This window comes from Rhinopithecus roxellana, chromosome 16 (genome assembly GCF_007565055.1).
Source record: "Rhinopithecus roxellana isolate Shanxi Qingling chromosome 16, ASM756505v1, whole genome shotgun sequence".
Taxonomy (NCBI): domain Eukaryota; kingdom Metazoa; phylum Chordata; class Mammalia; order Primates; family Cercopithecidae; genus Rhinopithecus; species Rhinopithecus roxellana.
The window spans coordinates 66,529,846-66,556,798 of NC_044564.1; the positions used below are offsets into that span (position 1 = coordinate 66,529,846).

At 37.4% G+C, this 26,953-nt stretch overlaps 1 protein-coding gene across 4 annotated transcripts in view; it reads right to left on the reverse strand.

Moving 5' to 3' along the window:
- Window positions 1–2,727: 2,727 nt before the first annotated feature.
- Window positions 2,728–26,953, reverse strand: part of FREM1 (FRAS1 related extracellular matrix 1) — a 169,314-nt gene continuing 145,088 nt past the window's right edge. For all 4 annotated transcript variants that reach the window (XM_030920400.1, XM_010389356.2, XM_030920402.1 and 1 more), the window contains 10 exons: window positions 25,226–25,355; window positions 21,822–21,894; window positions 15,614–15,763; window positions 13,901–14,139; window positions 13,160–13,207; window positions 12,742–12,906; window positions 12,401–12,529; window positions 11,835–11,950; window positions 5,617–5,702; window positions 2,728–3,171 (listed from right to left, as the gene is read on the reverse strand). In XM_030920400.1, coding sequence (XP_030776260.1) covers window positions 2,972–3,171; window positions 5,617–5,702; window positions 11,835–11,950; window positions 12,401–12,529; window positions 12,742–12,906; window positions 13,160–13,207; window positions 13,901–14,139; window positions 15,614–15,763; window positions 21,822–21,894; window positions 25,226–25,355 — 1,336 coding nt within the window. In that variant the 3' untranslated portion in view covers window positions 2,728–2,971. The remainder of the gene's footprint in view (window positions 3,172–5,616; window positions 5,703–11,834; window positions 11,951–12,400; window positions 12,530–12,741; window positions 12,907–13,159; window positions 13,208–13,900; window positions 14,140–15,613; window positions 15,764–21,821; window positions 21,895–25,225; window positions 25,356–26,953) is intronic.

Genomic DNA, 26,953 nt, shown 5'->3' on the forward strand with positions numbered 1-26,953 from the left:
TACAATATCTCCAGTATCTGGAACAATGTCAGTTGCATGGTTGGCATGCTTTGTTCAATATTTGTCAAATGAATGGTAGCTGGATGTATGGATACAAGGAAGCCATACAATGAAAGGCTGGTCTGACCAGTAAAGATAAAAAACATGTTGACTTTTCTTCTCCATCCCTTGCTAAATAGAATCACTAAAATCTAAAACTCACGTGTCCCCAGAAATAAGATAAAATGTTAAAAGCTAATGGAAAGTGTCTCAGAACTTAAAACAAGTGTATTAATTTTGATACAACACTAGATGCAGTACATTTAATATGCTGCTTTGTTGCAGAAATTACTCAGCACCAGTTTATGGTTTAAATTATACAGAACCATAATGTAAATTAAAATATGTGCATATCTTTTTGGCTGTATTAAAAATAAACAAAAACAGAAATCAAATTAATGTCACCTGGTTCATTTTCACCACTTCTTGGAAGGAGATGAAATGATTATCATATGTTGCTTAAGTTTATATTTAGCAAATAGATGCTATGTTTTTGTTAAAGACCAAACAATCAGAAGATTCTGAAAAGCTAGACACTCTTGAGCTGGACTGATGCCCCTGGATAGAGTGGGCCTTTTCCTGAGGTGGTACTGAAGTCTGTGGAGAAGAGCTGGGTACATTCAGGTCCTTCTTGACGTTTTCCTTCCTAGCTACCATCAGTTCCCATCCTCTCCTGTTCAACCCTTCTCATCTCTCTCTCCTGTAATCTCTCATTCCCATTCTATCCATTACTCCATTTCCTTCCTTCCCACTCCCATCAGAAACTACCAGTTAGGGCAGAGGGAACCTTGACAATCATTTACTTCTTTTCCCCCTGAGTCAAAGCTCAATTGTAAGAATAAAATGAAGGTTGTGATGAATACCACTCATCACCTAAACTTGCCTGAATTTCTATTTTTATCTTCTTAAAATTACTTGGATTTTCCAACTTGATTAATGCTTTCATGATCAGGAATATTTTAAAATATTCTTGTAGCATTTCTAATTGTTATAAAAATCAAAACACTCACTCTTTATGCTAACATTTGCAATTAGTTCAGTATCATTTATCATTTACATTGCAGAAATGTGTAATAAATCTGCCATGCTGACAAGGTTCTACATAGTTGACATAGTTCTAGATTTCCAGTTTTAGATGGTTTATATAGTTTTAGAGTTCCAGTGGAAGGAGTGGCCTTTGAATCACTCATTTCCCAAACTTCTACTTCCTTCCTAGGACTTAACCCTTTAGGTAAACAACTATTTTTTCTTTGGCCCAAATCTCACATTTCCATACTGCAAGAAGCCTGTGGACCAGAAAGAATTTGACTGGAGCTGGTAAGAGGATAGGTGTGGCATCTTTTGGTTAAACGCCAGAAACGGCTTGTGTCTCACAAAGAACCTGTACATTATGCCAATCTGGAGCCCACCTGTGACATCTCAAGTAAGGACCCTCTGACACTACAATTATGTTTAGATTTAAGAAATAGGCAGAATGTCTGGATCATATTCCAATCTTGCTTTGTAAATTTTTCTATTAATTACAACCTTGATAAATGAACTAAGCTTGCCATGTTTTTATATCCAGAAACTTAACTGACTTTCTCCAAGCAATTTTAGTGTCTGTAACACTCAAGGTGTTTTTATAATAAAACCAGCACCAGAGCTCTAGTCTACTTGATAACCACCTTTTGATTCTGAAGTTACACTGGTGCCCACAGAGCAAGTGACATTTCACACAACCATATTTCTCAGTGATTATGAAAAGAGAAAAACTTTAAATAAATGTTTCAGACATAAAGTTCTAATATCCTATAACTCTTAAACCTTGATTTCAGAAGGGAGTTCTGGTAAGGCTGCAATATACTTCATTGTTACAAAAATGTTCCACTCTACTGAGATTATAAATTAATAAGGTACCTTTCCATTAGAGAATCTAGTTAACATGGCATTTCTGCAAATATTAAAGATTTAAGAGTGGCTCACAATTGCCTCAAAATCCTTTCCGAGAATGTAGACTTTCAGGGGCTCTGTTTTCAGTGTTATTTTTCTCTGTTCACCAGCACAGTTCATCAGGACACTTCTGAGGAAGCAGTATTTTTCTTCCATATGTCAACCATCATTCATATTTACTCTTTATCCCAAATGTCCTTGAGAAATGCTTGTCAGTACAATAAACACAGAGGAAGAGATCATGTTACTTGAAATTTCTCACGACTCTGTAAGGCTGGGGAAACCCAGTCATTAGCTTTGGGATGGTACAATGCCAACATTCAAATTGGAAAAGGAGATCTGTTTCATGAATAGTGATGAACAGAACTCTGAAGCACAGGCGGCCCCCTGAATTCTTACCTGAACTACAGCTTTGAACAGATGAGCCTCCACCTACAAGATTCTTTCATCTAAAGTCTTTTTCATTACAGAAAAGTCTCTCTTTCCACCACAGCCTCTAATCTTAGATTTCACATTTAAAGGGCTCCAAAGGGAAAACTTTGCAGTTCAACTTTCGTTTAATGAACTAGTAGAGTTACCTTCACTCAAACTAAAGTGGTAGGAGCACCTATGATATATATTTCAGAATAAATTCATTAGAGGTAATAGGACCAAATTTTTTTTTTTTTTTTAAATCCAAGGACCATGAGACCGGTGCTCCCTGAGGTTTGGAGTGGGGTAAGGGTGAGGGTCTTCTGGAATAAACAAATCTTACACTTTATAATACTGCTGGCATTTATTTTAAAAGGTATTGAGACACAAAAATTGTATCTTATCTTGTAAAAAATATTCATTTATCAATCTTTCTGGCACTATTAAAAATGTTCCATTTTCACTAGACTGAATCACAAAGGTATACCCACTCAATCATAACAATTTGTTTTCTATGGAGCAATATTCACAGATCCTGTAAATAAATAGGTGACAAATTCCAGGTGGCCACCTGTAGGGTCTGTTATATTTAGAGTTTTCTGGAACACACATAATTATGAGGTTTGGCTCTTCTGCAGTCCTTTGATTGCCATTTCCCTTGTCTTTGAACCAAAACACAGCTCTTTCCAAGCTTGGAGCGTTGAGAGGGCCCTCTTCTCCCATTGGTGAAGGCAACAGGTTCACCACCGATCCACTCCCAGTGGCCAGGACGCACTTGGTCATTCAAACCTAATGTGAACCAAAAGAACGTGTCAATTACTTTTATTGCATTTATACTTAGATATCAAATCCAACTATTGCTCTAAGCTCAGTTATCACATGCAAATGTAGGCCCAGGTTCTAAAACAAGGGATAGGAACTTGGAATACTCTAAGATACGAGGCGTCAAACAAATCCCAGTCCAATTCTAGCTCTACCACTTACTTGCTAGATGAGCATCTTTGGGCAGGTTACTTAACCTCTCTGAGTTTTAGTTTCCTCATCTAAGGAATGAGCATAAAAATAGTACATCTAGGGTTGTTTTGAGGATTAAAAAAGATAATGCATGTAAAGCTCTTGGCATATATAAGTGTTTAATAAATGGCAGCTATTATTGTTATTCATATCATCCTACATGCAGAACTCCTATCACAGGGAAACAGATATTCTCTTGCCTATTGTTCTTCCTCCTCATTATTTAAATATCCTGGTTTTCATATTGTAAAGTAGCTTACTATGTATTATTTTGAGTCCGGAGCTTAAGATGTTTCAATCTGCTACAAATCCAATAAAAAGCAGATTTTCTCGACTTGTCTCTCTACCTCCACCGGCAAATTTTGCAAATTATACTTTAATGTTGTAAAGCTTCTGTAATGTTTTCTTAAAGAAGCTTTCCCCCACTCTTTCATAATAGAAATAAAAAAGAATAAAATAAAAAGGAACCCCGTGCCACAGCATGATCCGACATTCCCTAAATCAAGTTTGACCATGAAAACAGTCCTAGATACGTAACATTTTACCTTTCCCCAACTGATTTGCAGTCAGTATTTTTGGGTGGAATCAAATGAAATACTTTTGGTTAGGAATGCCCTCCTTGAATTATTGATTAGATGACATTATGCCTAAGCATATTGTGAGGACAGAGCCTTGAAATGAGTCATTATGGATGTAGAGAAAACTTATCTTCCAGCTTGTCTCTTAATACTCAGTTCGTTTCAGAACTTAGGGACTCACCGAAAAGCCAAGAGAGGGAACTATCCTGATTCCCTCAAATACAATGCCTCTAAAGAGAAGTAGTGGGAACACTGACTTTGATGGGCCCTGAAAATTCTGTTTCTAAAGTGGTTTAAAAAGATTTGTTATTCGGCTGGGTGTGGTGGTTCATGCCTATAATTCCAGCATTTCGGGAGTCTGAGGTGGGTGGATCACCTGAGGTCAGGAGTTCAAGACCAGCCTGGCCAACATGGTCAAACCCCATCTCTACTAAAACTACAAAAATTAGCCGGGCGTGATAGCGGACGCCTGTAATCCCAGATACTCAGGAGGCTGAGGGAGGAGAATTGCTTGAACTCAGGGGGCGGAAGTTGCAGTGAGCCAAGATCGTGCCACTATATTCCAGCCTAGGTGACAGAGTAAGATTCTGTCTCAAAAGAAAAAGATTTGTTATTATTGTTAAAACTACAGAAAAATATTAAGACTTCAGAAAAGAGGGAATAAAATTAAAATCACCTACATTATTATTATTATTATTATTATTATTATTATTATTATTTGAGACAGGGTCTTTCTCTGTTGCCTAGGCTGGAGTGCAGTGGCACAATCATGGCTCACTGCAGCCTCAACTTCCTAGCCTCAAGCACTCCTCCCACCTCAGCCGCCCAAGCAGCTGGGACTACTATTAGCTGCCACCATGCCTGGCTACTTTTTAAGTTTTTCATAGAGACAAGGTCTCACTATGTCGCCCAGGCTCATCTCGAACTCCTGGGCTCAAGCAATCCTCCAGTCTTGGTCTCTAAAAGTCCTGGGATTACAGGCATGAGCCACCATAGTCAGCCTACCTATAATTCTTGACTGAAGGTAAGTCATTTCTAATTATTTAGAATATATATATGTAATATGTATAATTTATTTATATTTATACATACACCATATGCATAATTGCTTTCACTCTAAATTATTTCATACTTTATATGGATGTGGATCCTGCATTTTCACTTAGCACCTTGCCATAAACAGAATACGTTTTATGTTTTATATGTAATATAATGTGCATCAACATATATTTGTTAAATGAATAAATAAACATAAGGCAATTTTTTATGTCTTTATTATTTAATGGCTTGCAAAAGCATTAAATCTTACATATTCCTTCATATGGCTGTACTATAATTTATTTAACCATTCTTTAGTCATAGCAACTTTTAATTTTTTACTTTTAGAAATGTTATTGCATTGAACTCTCCTGCCTGTCAACCTGACCACATCCCTATTTACTTCTTTGGGCGAGATGTCTAAAAATGAAAGTATTGTGTCAAAAAAAGGTTTAAGATGAGTTTTAAAAGATAAATGGTTAGATCTATTGATTGCCTATTATTGTAAACCACAATCATTTGACGCATGGAAGGGAGTAGCAGGGTGGTGGTGCCTGTTTGTTTCATGTCCTTGCCTCCCTCACAGTGCAGCACAGATACTTGCCTATCCAAAAGGACTTTCTCCCACCAATGTCCCAGAGCCATCGCATGTGCTGCCTGGAGAATACAGTTACAAGGTTGCCCATGTATCTACACGCAAATGAAAATGAGAGCATCAACAACAAGCAGTTAACATTTCTGCTGATATGAAATGCATAACAGAAATAAAAATAAGTTTAAAATACACAAAAAAGTATGTATTTAAAAAGATCTTTCTAAGATTTTAATAGTGCAGTTTTATTTAAAAAGTATCTGCAGGGTGGGGGTAGGTGGCATCAAAGAAAGTGATGGTTTATTATAATATCTGGGCTTTACAGCATAAAACATCAATAGGTTTTAAAACATAAACAATAGGTTTCAAACATCTTTTTGGAAAATCAGCAATTGATTGCTTATAACAATTACTTATTTAATGACAAAATACTATTCTTTTCATAAGTTTATTTCTAGCTGGTATAAATTTGGCAAATACCAAGTTAATCTGATGAGTAAGGTAGCCCAAACTAACTATTTAGATAAAATTACTTCAGGTTTAAATTTGGAGCTTAGTGTGTTTAGACAAATAAACATATTATTATGACTCCTTCATTATACTCAGTGAAATGAGTATAGCCCCAACTGTCAAACCTTCATATGTGTAGAAATTAAAGCTCTTGTTTTTACAAACATATGTAAAATATTTTTTGCAAAACAGAATTTTTTATAAATTATTTTTGCAGCTAGCTGAGTTATTCCTAGAAGCAATATTTGATTTTGCCTAATTCCCCGGCAGTGCTCATTAAAACCTCTTTAAAAATGCTTTAAGTAAAAAGCCACTGAATAATTCTTTCTTTCTTTTTTAAAACTAAAAAACCAAAAAGTTTCAAACAAGAAACAAATACATCATGTATATATGTATCATAACATTACATTGTACCCCACAAATACATACAATTATTATTTGTCAATTAAACATAAAATTAAAATTTTAAAAATAATTTTAAACATTTAAAAAATCAAACAAGGAAAAAAGTAAGTTAAATCACCATGATCTTTTTGCCTGGTTAATATCCATCGATATGAAAAGAAAAGTAGGAAACAAAATTAGCAACACATTAGGTTAGATAGCTGTTGAATTTAATTTTATTTATTTTGCCTATGACTTTTCAAAATTCAGATCTATTTCTCTGCTTTTCCAGACTAGATATGGTGAACATAATTTGTATATTTTTAAATGATTTTCCCCCACTAATAATAGTACTTTGCTGCTGTCTGATGCAATGATGATTTCTAGGCCTTCTTAGATATATGAGGCTCTTTGCCCCTCCACTGAATGGCCTTAGACAGCTGGATTGGGTTTTGTGACTTGGCTCTGACCTCATTATTGACTCTCAGCTCCTGTCTGACAGTTACAGTAAGTATGGTGAGGCATCTCCTCTCTTCCCCTTCCCATCATATCCAACATGGTCATTGTAATGTGCTGTAGGCTTAGAACACACAATATGAAACTTGTGTTAAACACAGGCTGAGGGAGGGCTTGAGGTACTGTCCCAGTCACTAAGACATTTTGTACAGAGCATGAGAGACCAGGGTTCCACTTCCTGATTACCCCTTAATTCCCTGAATGAATTCCCTAATTCTCTTACTGAACTAATTCGCTTACTGAAATTCCCTAACTTTGTAGCCTCAACTTCAGCATCAGGATGTAATGGGTTTTATTCAAGGATATTTAACATCTTCTATAGCTTGAAGATGCCTGAAGCTATCTTTAAAACAAACTTGGTAAAATCCATTTTAGCTGCCCAAGTACAATTTCAGTTTTCTTTTTGACTCTCCAAAAAGCAAGAAGTTCCAAAAGAGTGAGATGGGAAGATAGCTCTGCTTCAAGACAGGTAAAATGTTAAGAGTATAGTTATTCACAAAAGAAATATTTAGGTATTCATATGTTTAATATTTTATAAAAATATCACTCCTTTTATTTTATGCTCACATACATATAAAATATGGTGGGTATTATCTGTATAGGTGTACATATGGATATACAATTATAAATAGGTACACATACACAAATATTTGTAGTATAGAGTTAGAAACAGAAGCTTTAATTTTTCTGGTTATAGAAATAAATATCTGCTTCTCCGAAAATTTTTTGTTAAGTTTAGGTAGATTTCAGGGTAACTCTAAGGATAGGCCAGCAGGGGTTCCAGACACTCCTGTGGGAAAACAAAATGGTTTCATAGATAATGCTCTATAATAATAGAATTACCAAATGTACAATGACTGCCTGAGGAAATGAGCAGATGAGATTACAACATGTAAATTCAAGAAATGCATAATCTAGGAGTCTGGCTCCTTTGACTCAGAAAAATAATAAAACACCAATGGGGAGGAAAGAAGATTGGAGATAAAGGTCGAGCTGAGTTAGCAATCTGGTTAGGGACAAAGGATAAAGCAAAATTTGCTGTCCTTATGGAAATATGGGTGTTGTGGATGACCCTCTGTAAAGGACTTTCAGAAATATTTGTTAAATGAATGAATCTATAAACTAGGAATTTGATCTTACCTTAGGTTTGCCTTGAAAGGTTAGTTTGATTCAAATCCAAAGGAAATTTAGGGGCCATAATTTAATAAAAAACTTAATATGTGTTTGCAGTGAGAGAAAAACAATTATTAACACATAATTTTGAAAATCTACTTTGGGTTACCTCAACACATAGTTAAAATACACATACTTGTCAGTACATCTATGATGAGAAACCCGCTATACTTAGGGGACCTGTTTTAGAGAGTATAATGATGAAAAACTAAATTCTATCTCTTTCATTTACTTCCTTGTATGCCTGTCAGCAAGTGATTTTGCTTCCTTGAACCTCTTTTTAAAATAAATCTGTAAACCTTAGATAAGAGAAGTGATGGAAGGACCAAATAAGCTAGTACATGTGAAACAATTTCATATACTATAAATATAAAAGTAAGACACTATTGACAAAGAGGCATGCAGACTACAGTTAGGCTAATATAAAAGGGTCATGGGTGAAGGTGCTTAAAACCAAGCTGCAGATGAAATCTCAGATTAAGTGCATGAGAAAGTACCTATGCTTTTAAATTAATTTAGACCTTAAGTTTATTATTGTGATGATCAAATGGTACAGTATTAATAGATACATGAAGAACTCGTTGCTCCTCACCAATAGAACCTAGTCACAATTATTAATAGACTGAACAATATAATGAAAACAAAAGATGATGGGAGACTGATGTAGGTTTGTCAACATGAGGGCATCAACAATGTTATAAGTTGCTATTATTTCATAAAAAGTGCTTTTTGACAATGAAAAGCTGCACTATTATAATCTCAGAATAAAGAACAGTCCTTTAAAAAAACACTTGGCAATCTGACACCACACATATGACTGAATGGAAAGATATTTCTCAATACATACTGTCCTTATTTTTCTTATATGTTAAGAACCAACGAAAGCTTCATTATAGACCAGTTACTTGCATTGTCCTTTAAGAACCCTGGAAGATGTACAAAAGGTTGCTTCTAAACTTCAAGTTGGGAAGTTCTCTTCTGTTCATCTACATTCTATCAACAAATCCCAGCAACCATTTAATCTTGATAACTTTGGCTGCAGTATAACTACTTATTTCCTTAATTTTGTAAGCAAAGACACCATCGTATTCTCCCCGCATTGTTGCATACTGCAATCTTCTTCTTGCTAGTTTAGACAGCTTTTGATCAACATCAAAGCCCTTTCCTCATGGAGGAAAAAAGACCAATACCACTACTTCTACTGCTAGAATGCATTAAGACAAACTAAATGACAAATAGTTAAGATGTCATTTTAACATCTTAACCATCTTAATGATGGAAGAATGTCTTATTTGTTCTTTAACATGTAGCACTATGGAAATATATGTATTTAAAGTAATTATTATTTGTAAAAATTTTAATATTTTATCTTATTTGATACCACCAACTTATCAACAAAAAAAAAAAAATCCTGAAAGCCACTGATTAACCTCTCTGGTGACTCTATTTGCAGTTAAAACATGAAATACATCAGTGAAGAAAAAGGTGGTTTCCCCAGTTTTTAAACACACTTTTAAAACGTTTTATTAGCTTTTTTAAAAATCTAGGTATAATTTACATTTAATAAAATGAATAGATTTTTAAATATTCAAATTGATGAGTTTTGCCAATTGTATATAAATCCATTTAATAACCACTTAGAATAATACACTGAACACTTCTCTTACTTTAGAACATTGCCTCGTGCTATTTTCTAGGCATTCCACAATCTTACCAGAGATAACAATTTTTTATTTCTAACAGCATAGATTAGATTTTATTTATATAAATGGAATCATATAATAAGTATTCTTTTGTGTAGGGCTGCTTTCTCTCTATGTTCTATTTTTGATTTATCTACATTGTTGGAAGTTTCAGTAGTTTATTCCATCACTTATAAAATAATTTATCAAAAAAAATTATTCTCTTGTTGATGGAGAAGATATCAAGTATTTCTAAACATCAATAACAAAAAACATTGACCCAAATTAGTATTATTGTGAATAAAGTTACTATGCAATATTTTTATGAAGCTTTTTTAGCATATATTTTTATTTCTTTTGGTCAAACACCTAGGAGTAGAATATGTTAGGTCATAGTGTAGATGCATATAAATTTATAAGAAACTGTTAGACAGTTCTACAAAGTGATTGTATCATTTTACACTTCCACCAACAACACATAAGAATTCTATTTGCTCTATATCTTTATCAACATGGGGTATTGTCCACCATTGAATACTATGCAGCCTTAAAAAAGAACAAAATTTTGTCCTTTGCAGGGACATGGATGGAGCTGGGAGTCATTATCTGTAGCAAACTAACGCAGGAACAGAAAACCAAATGCTGCATGTTCTCATAAGTGGGAGCTAAATGATGAGCACACATGGACGCATAGAGGGGAACAACGCACACTGGGGTCTATTGGAGTGTGGAAGGTGAGAGGAGGAAGAGGATCAGGAAAAACAGCTAATGAGTACTAGGCTTAACACCTCGATGATGAAATAATCTATACAACAAACCCCATGACACACATTTACCCAGGTAACAAACCTGCACATTTACCCGGGAACTTAAAATAAAAGTTTAAACATTAAAAAAAAATTTTGGATTGTCATATTTATAATTGTAACTATTATAGTAGGTGTGAAGTGGTATTTCATTGTGGTTTTCATTTTCATTTACTTCATATGTAACAGTTTTGAGCACCTTTTCATTTATTTATTGACCAACTGGACATCTACTCTTGCGAAGACTCTGAATCATTTACTATTGTTTGAATTGTCATTTTGTCATTGATTCGTAGAAGTTGTTTATATTGTCTGGGTTTAAGATTTGAGAATAGCTTTTCCTGAATGTGGTTTGCTCTTTCATTTTCTTAATGGCGTCTTAAGATGTGTATAACTTTTTAAATTTTATGAAGTACAAGATCTGATCAATAATAACCAGAGACTTCCCTAGTCTCAATTTCCAGCCATGGGGCATATTAGTCTAATTGTTGTCTGGATAATATCCAGATTGGCAAAAAAAAAAAAAAAAAAAAAAAAAAAAAAAAAAAAAAAAGGAGGGTCAGGGATCGGTACACATGCATTTTTAAAGTCCTTCTGGACTATATACATTGGTTGTCATTCTCTGACCACAAGTCATCCTTTATTGAATGTTCTGTTACCCAGTGAGCCTTTGTCTTACTTGTCCAGCTTTATAATCATTGCTATATAATCGCATTGCTAGCAGCCTGATGCTATAAGGCTTTTCATTACTAAATACTTTCAATTAAATGGGCAGGAATTCTTATCACATAAAAAAATAAACTGCAATGCTGCTGACTGAGAAAATCTCCTGATTTCCTCACAAAGACTGAGACAGAGAGGAAAAGAAAAGAACAGAAAAAGAAACATGGCAATGGTGCAGCTTTAACAGAAAAGAGCTAAGTCAAATATTAGGTTGGCAAAAACTGCCATTACTTTTGCACCAACCAAATACATCATCAAGGCCCATCACAAATCCATTCTGAACTAGGGAACTGCCTTGGGGATCCTAAAACAAAGCCAGGCAGATATTAGGCACTCAATACTTGTTGAATGTATGAAGCAGTTCTCCACTTCCATGAGAAAATAGAGAAATAGTGGAAAAGAAAACATCAACCAAATGTGCAATAGGGTTCCTTACTGTTCCCTGCAAGCTCGGGCAGCCGCATTCCAGGTGCTTTTCTGGTCTGTGATCACGATGTGACAGTAGCCTGAGTGCTGGTGCCACCCGGCTGGACAGGATTTGTCTTCCACATCCTGAAAAATAGTTGTCTGTGTTCATATCATAATGGTCTTTACAATCTGGAGTCGGCTCAGCATAAGGAGCCCTAAGAGTTCCTTAACTTCAGTCAAGTAGTTTCGTCACCGCAAAGGGAGTCAGTCCTAATTCCAAGTCTTCATCTTGAGAAATGCAATGGCTTCTTACAGAAAACACTACCACAGTCAGCAACGTTTCAATGTTACAACTTTGACATTCTGACAACCGAACAAAACAAGTAAACATCTTAAATGGTATTGATTTAACTAACGAATTTTGTGATTTTTAAAAAGCCACTTTGGGCCATTGTTTCCTCTTGGCCTTCAAGTTATAACAATGGCAGGAAGATGTAGCATGGGTTGAGTCATGCACCAGATTGTTCCTCTTTACTAGCTTATCATAGAGCACATTGTGAGCAAAGGTGCTTGGCTGCTCAGCCTGTCTCCTACCTTGGTTTGGGGACTCCAGGCTTTCCAGGCAATCCCATTGCACTGATACAGCTTCTGGATGCCTTCTTCAAAATGGAAGAGTCCCTTTAATTCCAGAGTGCAGTTCTTTGGAAATGAGGGCAACAGGTCCTTTGGTAAGCAAAGGCAATTTAGCAATTTAGAATTGACTTAAGGGAAGTTGCTCACACATTCACCTTCTTTAGGTTTTCATTTGTTGGGAAGCATTTGTGTTGGGTAAACGATCCCCCCAAACTTGGAGGCTATTTTGTGAATTAAGTGTGTTTATGGCCCAGCAAACAACTTGTTCTAAGGTGAATAAGAAGGAACAAAGATTTTCATACCTGTCTGGGGAAGTGTGAGTCAGTTGTGGATTCCACCTTATCTGCTTGAGGCAGTTCTGCCACTTTGATTGTCTTTTGTGGCTGACTAATGATGGATACTTTGGCCTTCCTTTTGTGAGTTGGGAAACTGTCATCCTCCAGTTTCAAGGAAACTATCCCGTGATACTTGAGGAAACCAACAATCAACAACAATAAGGAAAAAAACAAACATCAAGATAGCAAACAAAAAAACGAGCAGTTCAAAAATTCAGTCAAAGCAAAAAGATATGAGGATTTGTTTCTCTGAACACCCAAGCCTCTAATTTCAAAACAATTTTTTGAGAGAAATAGATAAATATAAAAAATATAAAATAATAGTTTCATTAAATACTTGCATCCATAAATATAAGAAATTTAGCAATTCTGTGACTACACTTACATTATAGATGATGTCTGTTCCATTTCTATAAACAGAGAATGGACGAACCTGAAATTGACAGATAACAAAATATGAACAGAATCAGATTGACTAATAACTAGCAATAGGGTAAAACCACCAAAAAGATCTTGCTAATGTCTGAACAATTACAAAACACACGTATCTTAAGATTTCCCATGCCCATATCATTGGAATTTCAAAAATCACTAGGCCTAATCAGAATTTTTGATTGTTGTGTGAGTTCACACATACACAGTTCCAGTCAGGGAAAAAAATACATCTTCATTTTTAGTATATCTATAGTACACAGAGGTCCAAGCACACACACACACACACACACACACACACACACACACACACACACACGTGCATGTCAATGGTCAGAATGCTGTGTTAATAAGGTCAAAGCCATCGCTTCCACACCCAATTACATCATTTCACCTCACTCTATTTCAGGGTCATAGATCATTTCCTATTTGTCTTGGTCACAAAAGGAATCAAAGCAGAAATCATATGGATGAATCAGCATATCTGTCACCTCAGTTAGTACAATTAAAGAAGCAAGGCAGCCTCAAGATCTTTGTATACAGAAGGCACTGCATAGCTGTGAAAGCAACAATGGCCCCTACTCACTATGAAAATCAAAACAGCTTCTTCAGTGTTTCAGAATATTTATTAATATCTTCTGATCCTTTTAATATGTATTCTGCACATCAATTCCCATAAGGTCCCCATCCTTACTGTTTTGCTATTCCCACGGGTCCTAAGCTTCTTTTGAGAAAGATCTGTAGACTCAAAGCCCCGCAGGGTGTCTCCCCTGGTGACTGCTAGCTGCATGGAAGATGGAAGAGGTCTTCTTTCCAGATGAAAGGAACCAGAAGTGGTGGATGAGGAAGACCCTGGGGGCAGCAGACGCCAAATGCCCTTCTCCCATGTGCTGTGCTTGCTTTGGTTGGAGGAATATGAAGGATGGCATTGTCCTGGAGGCATGCAAGATGGCAGGCGGTCAGTTCATTTTACACAAACAGATAAGGGATCACATTGACACAGCTCCTGGAGCAGCTTGTCATTAAACCTAGATGGATGGTTTTCCCACCAGATGTTGCCTTTTTGCCATTTGCCAGAAATTCCTTTACTCTTCATCAGTTTACATCCAAAAAAGCTGTGCCTGTCTGCACGTCTATCGAGTGATTATAAAGTCATAAAATCAATTTCATAAACCCCAAATGAAAATCACTGTTATGATTTTATAATCATATCACATACTGGGGGGAAAGCCTCACTTCTCTTATTATAGTATTCCCCAATATACAAGTTTATTCACTGATTAAGCATTATTCCACAAGCACTTTACCATTTCCTAAAAGTAGAAACTGGAATTGTTTAAAGATGTCATAGAATTAAGTAGTATTTATAAAACATTTCACTTAGTTGCTACAGAACAAAGACCCAGTAAATCTTAATAGAGCAGCTCCTACTGGAAACCTCACCAATTAGTATTTCTGGAAAGGCATAAAACATTTGAGGGCAAAACCCTTGTTTGGGTATTTTATATTTCATATACAAGGTATGTATATCATGTATTTTGTGTACTTCATGTGACCAGAAAATTCTACTGGAAAATAAATGTGGTGAGGAAAGGTAGTGGGGAGAGATGTTGTGCAAATGTGGATATTATAAAGAAAAGAGGGGAGGGCCCATTTTTTTTTTGTTATAGCGTAAGAAAGAGAAGAGATTTCCAGGCAAGAAAAAAATACGGACCATAGGGCATGACAGGTATAAAAATGGGAGTGTAAGACTGAGTATGGTACAAACACTTGTCAAATGCTAAAAAGACAAGTAACTAGAAGGCATTTGGTGGAAAAAAATCAGAGCACCAAAGCTCTGGCTGGTCTTTATTTTATTTAGTTTACAGGTTGTTCTTTAGCATAGACAATCCAGGACCTGTTTGGTGCTGCCATCCAAAGTCATTCATTAATATTCTCCAGCTGCTCCCAAATTCCCAAGCCAGCTGCATCTTTCACATCTATTTTTCTCCAATTCCTTCCTCTCTTAGAGTTTTCCTGGTCACACTACAGTGGGGGCTCAGATTTTAGGCATTAAGAGCGCTCTTTCACAGAGGAAGATAATTACAGCTCTACAGACTCTGGGGGAAAATAATTGTCGATAGATTCTCACCAACACTATTTCCCCCTCGGTGAGAACAACAAACGGGTAGAAAAAAAACAACTACGGCACTGACTTGTTGCTTTTCTCAAGTGATCGTTCTTAGCAGGAGGAAAACCACATGAAGCAGAAACCAGAATAAAGGGCCTACATCACGACTGAGGGTGCTTTCTTGACAAGAAATTAAGCATTTTGATTTGAAGGTGTTATCAAGCACGCTGGCTGTTGAAGGCAAGAGCTACGGCGCCAGGACCGCTCCTGATTTCAAGATGAGGATCAAAAGAATACCTCCTTTTGAGTCCAAAATTTTCACTGCAGCTTTTGTCTTTGTGCCAAGAACTGCATTCACAGGGGAGTTCAGAATTACTTCAAAGACCTCATCATCTTCCTCTAATCCGTCATAGGTAATTGCTATATTCCACATCTTAGTTGACATTCCTACAAGAAGTAAACATTTTAATTACTCTTTAATTGCTATTTCAATCACCTAGGTGTCAGAGAAATATATTAATTAACATGTCTACAGCTAGACTGCAGTAGCCCGAGTGAGCTATTGTACTGCTACCAACTCACTGAAGTCCTGCTGTTCTCCCAAATAATATGAAAAGACCACATTTGTTCCTGGACAATGATGATTCCGTTTAAATGCAAACACTGTAACAAAAAAGTAAGCTGCATTATGTGAGGGATGAAAAAAATGGTTATTAGATGAGATCCAAGACTTAATTATTTTCCCAACCTGTCCCTTCTCTTCTTAAGAATAAACAAGTATTGCAATCTTAAAATCTTAATAGTTTAAAAAATCTTAAGCTGTTGATGCAGACAGAAGTGATTATTGGATGGTACTTCATGCTATTCATGCAACCCTTGAAATGATTGATTTCTTAATCATTTCTAAAGACAGCTGCCTGCATCGGCTTCCCCACTTCCTGAGATCTTTCTAGCCCACAAAGGCTTTTTCTGACGATGTAATACTCAGTAGTTTGGTATCCTCCTAGAGAGACTTTATGGGCTGGGGGTTCTAGAAATAGAGCCCTTTTTTCCCCTCTTTCTGGCTGCCTCTATTCATGAAGTTACAATCAAGCTTGGTTCACAGTAACTTTGTGAACTTAATATTATACAAAACAGTTTTGACATTACAAACATATCCCAGCCATCCTGTCACCACCAAGATGGGAAACAAAGCAACCCCAGATACATAAAATATTAAGACTGGAAGGAACTTCTGGGATGATCTCATCCTGACCAGTTTCCATGATGTGGATCATAGGATATCCCCTGAGTTTATTTAGAAGAACAAGTAGTGGCAGGAAGTAAAGGGAATACTTTTTAGTGGAGAAAGAAGGCTCAAGTTTAAGAGGAATGAACACAGTAAACTTATGATTTAACTTTTCTGAGCTAAGTTGGAAAAGCTTACTTTGCCATTTGCTCATTGGCTACTTCAGTGTTTTTACTCCCTTAAGCCCCCCATATAATAGAGTTAAACTTTTTCAAAAGTCTTCTCTTAAAAATATAACTTGGCCAGGTGCAGTGGTGAACACCTGTAATCCCAGCACTTTGGGAGGCCAAGGTGGGTTTATCACTTGAGCTCAGGAGTTTGAGACCAGCCTGGCCAACAGACTGAAACCCCATCTTTACAAAATACAGAAACAAAAATTAGGTGGGCGTGGTGGCAAGTGCCTATGATCTCAGCTACTCAGGAGGCTGAGGTGGGAGGATCACTTGAGCCCAGAAGGTCAAGGCTGCAGTGAGCCCAGAATGTGTCACTGCACTCCAGCCTGGGCAACAGCTCCAAAAAACGCCCCTTTTACCTTGCAGGTTGCCTTCTACAGACTTATACCTCTCAACTGTCCATCTATACAGTGGCCTCTTTCTTGAAGGTATGCCTCACATAGATCTCATGATCTAATCAGTCTCTTCAATTCTCAACAGAAGCCAATGGAAAGGTGAAGGTATCCACTTCTTCTACTTTTGGCTGGCTGCACTTAGAGGGGAAAAATTAGGTGTATTCAGAATAATTGTATTTTATTAAAAAATAGGCTGACAGCTAGTTTTCAGTGCTGAGTTCTTAAATCAATTACGTTCACAGTCTTTGCAAAAGCAGGTGAAGCATCTAGTATGTATAATAATACCATGCAATTCCCATCTCATGGATGGATAAATCAATACATCAAAATATATATTTTGTAATTATGATATGCTTATCTTTGCATTAGATGCTATGGAGAATGCCAGAGATGTAAAACAAGCCAAGCCCTGATCTAAAGGAACTTAAAATCTTTTGGAGGAGACAGACGCAAAACTAGAAAAGTCAAATAATTATTGAAAGCTATGTATGTTTAGCTACTAAAAGATACAGAATAGATGGTCGAGCCTATATAAATGTGGGCTTTAGAAGTGAAAGGATTAGGAGGGAAGAAATGGGAAAACAGCATAAGCAAAGACAGGAAGATAGCAAAGTAGAAGTCTTAACTAGGGAAGGGTAAGTGAATTAGCTGGCTGGAATAGAGAGGTTACATGGGTGGACAGGAGGCCATAAGGCTGCAAAGATCATTTGTAGCCAGACTGCAAAGAGCCTTGGACACCTGGCCAGATTCAGACTTTACAACATAGGCAACAGGGAAGGTTCTTGAACAAAGAAGTCACATGCTGAAAGTGGATTAGCAAAATGAACCTGAGAGTGTTATGTGAGAATTTGGAGACCCAGGCAGATAGACAGATAGGCTAGAAGTTTGGAGACCACATAGACAGCTGCTGTAATACAATTGGCATGAAAAGATAAGAGGTGGACAATGAAGAAAGCATTTGAATAATGTGATTATTAATATTTGGAGAACTGTTTTAACCCTCAAAGACCATAAAGTTAAGCATTATGTAAATAAAATCCAATACAAAAAATATTTCCAACTCCCAACCAACTCCCTTATTTTAAGGTTAATTTTTAAAAATTATAGTACCCCCAACCAAAACAAACAAACAAACAAAAAACTTAAGGTTTTTGTTGGACCTTACAGGGTAGAAGCAGATGGTTAGGGGTTAGAGAAAATATCTTTTGAGTTTCATTTAAGTGCTTCTGATTTGTTTGTGTGCATTCCAACTTGGTTTCTATGCTTACCAGGTGTGCACAGAGGACTAACTCTTCAGGTTAATGAGATTGGAAGTAAAAACTTTATCATTTTTTCCCTTCCTCTTTCACTTTCAAGGTGCAAAGTATTTGCTAAGTCCCTGAGATATACAAGCATTTTCAGAAGGCTTGGACTGGCTCCCTGTTCCCACAAAACAAAAGGTGCTGAAGAGGAAAGAGAGGTGTCATTTTATGCAGACATATTCCACTTTACAGACTAGGTGAGTTCCTGGATATTTTCCTGCGAAACAGATTTCTGTATTGAAAGACATTTTCTCAATATTTTTTAGTAAATGCCACATTAGAGATCTGTTCCCTTGGAAAACATTTTGACTCTAGGGAATGATGAAGTATTAATTAAGAATGCTGCAAGCTTTTCAATAATGCATATCTTAAAGGAAAACAATCATTTTCTTAGGTGTATTTTTATATCTACTCAAGACTAGTCACAATAGCTGAATGCAAAGTAGTTAGGGTTTGCTTTTGTTTGCTTGGCATTTTTTTGGTTTGGTAGCATAGTCGCAACTTCAAGGCAAGCTTCCTTCCAGCTCCCACATAAGAGTTCTCAAACCTTATGGCATCCCACTGTCTTTGGTTGTTCACTCTGTTTCTTTACCCAATCATGGAAGCTGCCATTTTAAAAGAAACAAATTGGTTTCCCTTGGTAAAATGGGTTGGTATGGGGACAGGGACACCAGACCTAGAAGAGGCAAGGATTAACAAGACAGGAGTAAATATTTACTTAACCTGTGGACATGGAGAACTTCAAAATTCTCTAAAGCAAGATTTCAGTTTGTAAAACTGCTTCTGGGTTAATAAATTCCAAAACAATGAACAACCAATTGGTTTTTTCTTAATTTATAAGACATGCTTATATTATTTCTTAAATTGTCTAAATAATATCTAAAATCATAAGATTACTTAAAGCCCCCAGAAGTCATTAGTATCTATTCAACACAGCATGTGAGCTCTTCTAGACAAATGGGTATTTATCTTATCCAGTAGAATCTCCAAGAGGTAGATTTCAGAGTCTCTTCTAGTGTGACATATTCTAGTTCCTATCAATCCAAACAGAGCAACTGATGGGCTGCTGGAAACCTACTAGCAGCCAAAATTACTCCTAATCTTGTAACAAACAGACCTCAAATTATGAAGATGACATATGGCAAAGACTCAAGAAACGGAAAAGTTGGAACTGCCTTAACATGAAGTAGGAAGGGACATAGTGCAAATCATCTCACCCTTTCATTGTAGAGATTGTAGGGTTGGCCACAAGAGCCTGTACCAGTGTGGGAGTAAATGGCACATAAATAATAGGAATCTTTCCCATATATAACAGGATCTCTTCCCACAAAAGAAGGTCAGCCAGAGGAACCAGCTTATCTGAGTTAGAATGTTAAATATCACAGGAAGGAGGCCAAAAACAAAATACAGATTTTTGCATGTCAAAGTGAAGGTTCACTGTTATAGGTTGAATTGCGTTTCTGAAAAATCAAGTCCTCACTCCCAGTACCTCTGAATGTGACCTATTTGGAACTAGGGTAATTACAGGTGTAATTAGTTAACGTGAGGTCATACTGGAATAAGGTGTGCTCCTTATCCATTACGACTGGTGTTGTATAAAAAGGGGGACTTGGCTGGGCGCAGTGGCTCATGCCTGTAATCCCAGCACTTTGGGAGGCTGAGGCAGGCAGAGCACGAGCTCAGGAGTTCGAGACCAGTCTGGCCAATATGGTGAAACCCAATCTCTACTAAAAATACAAAAAAATTAGCCAGGTGTGGTGGTGTGCGCCTGTAGTCCCAGCTACTCAGGAGGCCAGGGCAGGAGAATTGCTTGAACCCAGGAGGCGGAGGTTGCAGTGAGCTGAGATCGCGCCACTGCACTCCAGCCTGGGTGAGCTGACTCCATCTCAAAACAGAAGAAAAGGGCATGGGAGGGGGCACTTTAGAACACAGACATGCACACAAGGAGAACACTATGAAGATGAAAGCAGAGATGGGGGTGATGCAGCAGACACTAAGAATGCCAAAGTTTGCCACCCAGCCACCAGAAGCATGCAAGAGAGGCCGGAAATTCATTCAGAAGTAATCCCTCATGCTGACACCTTGATCTTGGACCTCTAGCCTCCAGAACTGAGACACTCGATGTCTCTGTTTCAAGCTACCCCGTGTTTGATGCCATGTTATGACAGCCTTAGGAAACTAACACAGTCCTCAAGCATCATGCTACTTGCAGTGAACTGCAGAAAGCCATTTTTCTGTGTTTGATGTTAAGATAGGCAATTTTGAGGTGGTGCTGGTACTTAGGCCATTTTCTTTTGCCTTTGCTCAACCCTTTATGAGTTAGTGGCAGATAATGTCAATAGTTTACACTTACAGGAGTGTTCTCAGTGTGCAGAATATCTCCTTGGCAGGAAAGCACAAAGCCACAGTCCTGTCTGTTTCTCCAGGCCCGTTGTATTTGCTGCTCCCAAGCCCCTACATTTGACTCAGATCCATCTCAAACCCCAGGGAAATAGAGAGTGACATTCAGTGAGTGAGGCAGAGCTACTTGTCCCATCCACAGAAGCCAGGGAAAGATGGCGGGGCTCCAGCCTCAGCTTTAGGCACAGTTCCCCAAAGGTGTGTTTGTGCTTTTGTGTTAGTCCTTCATCCTGGAGTTTTCTTCTTCATCTAAATGCTAAAATACTGCCTCCCCTGGGAAATCTTCCAAGACTTCTCTTAGCCCAAATAACAGCTCATGTTTTGGGTTCCAGTGCACACTATCAGAGAGTATTTTCTTGTCTGTGTTTCTCACACAATGGCACACCCTTGAGAGCAAGTACCAGCTTTTTTTATTTCCACTTGCACCTAGCAAAATTTTTCCACAAATTTAAAACAAAATAAGTGCTACTTAACTAAATAATAATTTCCCCTGGAATCTCCTAATATCAACCTATTCCATGAGGGATCATTTAGAAATGCCCTTTAGAAATCCATATAAACATAACATTCTTAAAAATTTCATTAAAAATCTGAGGCAATTAAACTAGAACAACTTTGTATTAGAACTTCAAATAATTTCTAAATGATCGTATTTTTTTCTGGATTGTGTTGGATGTTTGCTTTGATATCTCATATTTATTATAATCTTTCTTCTCATTTGAAATCAAAATTCACTTGTTATAAAAAAAAACAAATAAGGGCAAAACCTCAAATCCAAACACAGCTCTTTTAGAGTGGGGTGGTATGGCTCCCTGAGGAGTTTTTAGTTGGCCAAAGTTGTGTAATATTCTGTCTTCTCTACAATCTCCAGACATGCCTACAAAAATAAAAAACAAACAAACAAAAAAAGCACACACACATAAAACAAACTGCAGACACAAAATGTACCTGGGTCAAACTGAATCAGTTTAGATGGAGTCACGGTGAAATCTTTTCCAACTGCAGCTGACACTTGGTTGACCTTAGGAGGGAAAAAAAAATCTTTTAAAAATAAAGATAAATATTCTACAATAGAGAAACAGCTATTCTCCCTCACACTAGACTAAACTCATGCTCTTAAATCTGTTTTTAATATTAAGTAAGGCTTTTTAAAAAAATTATATAAGCCATTTGGGATCCAGGCAACATGGATTTTCCTTAAAGTTGACTTTTTCTTAGGCTAATACCAATGGAAAGGAAAGCTTTTGTTTTGTTTGGTTTTTCCTTTATAAATGATTTAGTTATCAAAGAAAGGGACATGAATTTTAAACTATATTTTTGTCTTTGTTGCAAGCACAATTTTATTACCTTCCTTCTACCCCAATTTGGTTTTAAAATAGTCCCTCAAAAGAAAAGGAGGGAGAAAATTGAAGAGGAGAAGAAAAAGCAGGTACTCCTGACAACCCGTGTGATGATCTGTCAGCTAGCTTGGAGGTATCCTGCAAGCTCCAGGGCACTGAAAGCCTTTAGACTAGATTAACTCAAACACATCTGGTTCCTTTTCCTGTCTGGATGAAACCGTCACTCTTCACAAACACGAAGGAGAGTTTTGTGGGACTGGCAGACCTGGTGAACAGCCAGACAAAAGAGATCCACACCCCAAACCAAGGACTTTCAAGGACCCCATCAAGTAGGTGTTTTAAAACAAACATACAAACAAACAAAAATGCCCTAGTCTAAGGAGACTATTGATACACCCCTGCTTCTCAGCTCCAGCTCAAAGGCTAAAAACCAAAGAGGCGATTTTAGCGCTCTGAAGTCATAGCCTTGAATTCCAACCAAAGGGTGCCCAAACACATGTTAAGAAGTGTCCTTGGGCCGGCACAGTGGCTCATGCCTGTAATCTCAGCACTCTGGGAGGCTGAGGGGGGTGGATCACCTGAGGTCAGGAGTTCAAGATCAGCCTGGCCAACATGGTAAAACCCCGTCTCTACCAAAAACAACAAAAATTGACCAGGCGTAATCCCAGCTACTGGGGAGGCTGAGGCAGGAGAATAGCTTGATGTGGGGGTTGCAGTGAGCTGAGATGGTGCCATTGCACTCCAGCCCGGTGACAGAGTGAGATTCCATCTAAAAAAAAAAAAAAAAAGTGTCTATGTCTTTGGCTGATTGGAAAAATAAGTCATCAAATGAGAATCCTGTGCAAGCATAACAGACTGCTGTTACTTGTGCAAATTTTTTAGATGTTTAAGATGGTCAGGAATGTGGGATATTTCTGTACCTTCTTACAAAAGAATGAAGTGCACAATGAAAAGCTGAAAAATTCCTACTTCTATAGCCTCAGACGATATGTCCATTTCAAATCAAAGGCCCCTTCACATATTAATTGGTTAGCAGTGGAAACATTTTGCTGGAAAAGGGTATTAATTCCTAAGCTTCCATTTGCTCTTTGTCGACAATGCCAAGGCTCCTCTGGAATCACCTTTCATTGTGAAAAGGCAGCCCATTGTACACCTGTATCCACCATATGCTGAAAGTTGCATTTCCCTGCATGGTTCTTGCACGTGCAATTACCTAGTATTTACTACCACTGAGTTTACAGAATCCTATGTGGGAAAAGAAATGGTCTGAGGCAAGGTGGTGGAGAAATCAGTCAGGTGAAGGTGCACAATTCAAACCAGGGCAATCCACACAGGGTGAAAGTACCACCTTGTTCCCTGTTCCCAGTCAAGCAGCCAAGCTTTAGTGTAAGACTGGAGGTTGTGCTCAGGGTAGAGTTGTCCTGAAAGACTCTGGGACTGTGCTTGATGAAGGCCTGCACACTCAGCTGGCAGGTTCGTTGTGCACTTTCAGCATAAATAAGCATAAGGTTCCATGTAACACCATGCCTGTTCTTTCTACCTGGCAAGGTGAATGGTGGCATGGCCCAAAACTCCAGCCTAGAGCATATGGTGCTTTCTATGGAGGACTGGAGGAGTATTAGAAAACCATCCAGGCAGATTCTTCCTTATTCTATAAGCAATCTTCTGGAAAACTATAGGGCATGCCAAGTTTTCTCCTGTCTTAATAACAAAAAAGTAACCAATAGATCTAGGAAAAAGAACCTGTGCCCACTGGAAAGATAAATACTGAGCCTGGATATGGTCAAATTTATGTTCGCAGGCTTCTGAGGGTGACTTGAATTCATTATTAAATTGAGACTTAACAGAAATGGCCTTTTCCCCAGAAGCTAATACCAATGTCTTTTTCATCAGATGAGAGGTGGCGGGGGGCAGAGTCTTTACAGCTCATTCTCCATCATTAGTGTGTACAAGTGTTTCATGCTCTCATTCTCTTGAAGCGCCGTTATAATGACTCCTGAAAAAAAAATTCTTCAATTCTAGAAGCATAGGTTGTGCTTCATGGGTCACATCAATGAAAAGAAATAGCAAGTTGACTGATCTAGAAGTGGCTACCTGAAAATTCTTTATATTTCAGGGTGCCTGTATTAGTATATGCTCTCCTAATTTTGTATGGCTTGGACAACTCTTAAGATAGATGGGTTTAAGCTGCCTATTTGCCTCATCAACTGAGCGCATGGGAAGTCACTGAGGTGCATACTAAGAGAAAGCCTCTTGGAACTGAAATTTGCTCTGGGTACCCCACAGAACGTCTTGCATACAATGTCTCTTTCTAAAGCAGAGTTCAGCCCAAGTTCACAAAGTTGAATATAGCTCTCTGTGAAATAAAACCTCAAAGTTTAAAGAGTTTATAAAAACAAATACCAGCTTTCAAAATCAAAAACGGATTTTAAAAATTAATATCTCAGCCAGGCATGGTGGCTCACACCTGTAATCCCAGCACTTTGGGAGGCCAAAGTGGATGGATTGCCTGAGGTCAGGAGTTAGAGACCAGCTTGGCCAACATGGTGAAACCCCATCTCTACTAAAAATACAAAAATTAGCAGGGCGTGGTGGCAGGTGCCTCCAATCCCAGCTACTCAGGAGCCTGAGGCAGGAAAATCACTTGATCCTGGGAGGTAGAGGTTGCTGTGAGCCAAGATTGCACCATTGCACTCCAACCTGGGCAACAAGAGAGAGACTTTGTCTCAAAATAATAATAATAATAATAATAATAATAATAATAATAATAATAATAATTCTTGTGCTAGCTTCAGCAATACATACACTAAAAAATCATATCTCAGAATTTATGAACCTAGATGATGGATGGAGGGACAAGGAGGTTTTGTGGTTAGACTCTTTAGAATAGTGGGATCTCCCTACAATTTGAAATTTCCTTGGTCACTCTGAATTTTTCTAAAAAAATATAATGAAAGACACCAACCAGCAACATAAGTTTTAGCTTGATAATTTACACTTCAGAGTCATTACCTTTATACCCACAAAGGCCAAGTCCATGGAATATCCCCTTCTGATAATTTCCAGGGGCAACACACCCACATTCTCACAGATTTCATATTCGGTCTGTGACCATTCAATATGAGACCACTTCAGTTCCAAACTGTGCATGAAAGGAAAAGATAAATCATTAGAATGCATAGTATATGCCTGTAGGGATTCTCCACTGAGCAGACTGAGTGGAAAAAGATGGTTGATCAACCTACACCAGTGATGGAAATTCCTTACACTTATTTGATACATTTTAGTTCACAAAGAATTCATACTAATGTTATCTCATTTGATCCTTACAACAACCCTGTAAGGTAGACAGAGCAAGGATTAGAATTCCATTTTACAAATGAAGAATCTAGGGTTAAAAGGCTGCTGAAGGTCCCACAGATATTTACAACTAAAAGGGGACTCAATCTTGAATGTTTCGAAGGGAAAGGAACCAGCAATTGGTAAGTTCAAGGAGACATTCCTTTTTGGAAAAGACACTGATACGAAGTCTTCTATCTTATCATTTAGATAAGGATAATTGGTACAACAAGAACAATTCCGGACAGAGATCTTCTCTGAACTTGGGTTCAGTTTAATAACAAAATATTCTTGAGGATGTGCTTAGGAATTAAGTGTTTCATAAGTGTTATTTGTTTCTCTTTCTGTGCATTAAAAAGGACTCTACTGGTATGAGGCTTGGATGCAACTATACAACTAAATAAACCTGATAAATAGAGGATAGTCTTTTTTTCTACAATATATTTAGTGAGTCCAACATTTGGTGGAAATTGTCTTCTTTAATCTTCATCTAGAGAGGAACTTTTTTTTTCAAAAACAAACAAACAAACAAGACTCAGAGAGGTTAACCAACTAACTTAAAGGCAAAAAGTCATGACAAAGCTAATAGCAGAGATGAAATCCAAGCATAAATCTAATGCCAAATCTTCCGTCCATCCTCTACCATTTCTCTCCCCAATTGAAGTTCTTTGTGACTGTTTCGTGAGCTCAAGCAGAGCAATACAGTTTTATCTTTACCCAGAAACATTTTGCTTTTTGAGGTCTTGGCTTTTTTTTTTTTTTTTTTTTTTTTTTTTTGCCATCTGTAACCTTACTATAGAGCAGGATAAAAGACACAAGAAACCTTCACCGTGATTGTTAACTGCACCTCCATTGTTTTCGTTTTATTCAGTTGCCTTTTATTCTAAATGTACAAAATCCTCAGTGGTTGCCTTACTTGTACTTCCCAAACTTTTAGTCACATTCAGACTCTTTCCTCTCAACTTTTAAGTTTATTTATTATAATTTCTTTCTTTTTTTGTGGAACTAGAAACTCTGGGTGCTACCATATGGAACATGGGTTCACACATCTAACACACTCTCCAGGCATTCCTGGGGCCATTCATATTAGTGAGGAAGTCTGTCTTCAAATAACCACTGTGTCCACACTGATCATGTGTCAAAATCACGTTCTATGGATTAAGCTCACCAGCCAGATAAACTCAACAGCATAGGTTCATAACTGAGCATCATGGGCCCGGGGGCAAGGGTAGGGTGAGACCATGGAATTATCACAGGGGCTCATGAATCTATATAAACATACATGTTTATTCAATCAGATTTAAAATTTATTGCCTCTGAGTTTATTGCTACTTTATATTAACAAAATTTTAAACATGAAAACAGGATCCTAATCTCAAAAAATATTGGAAACTTCATGGG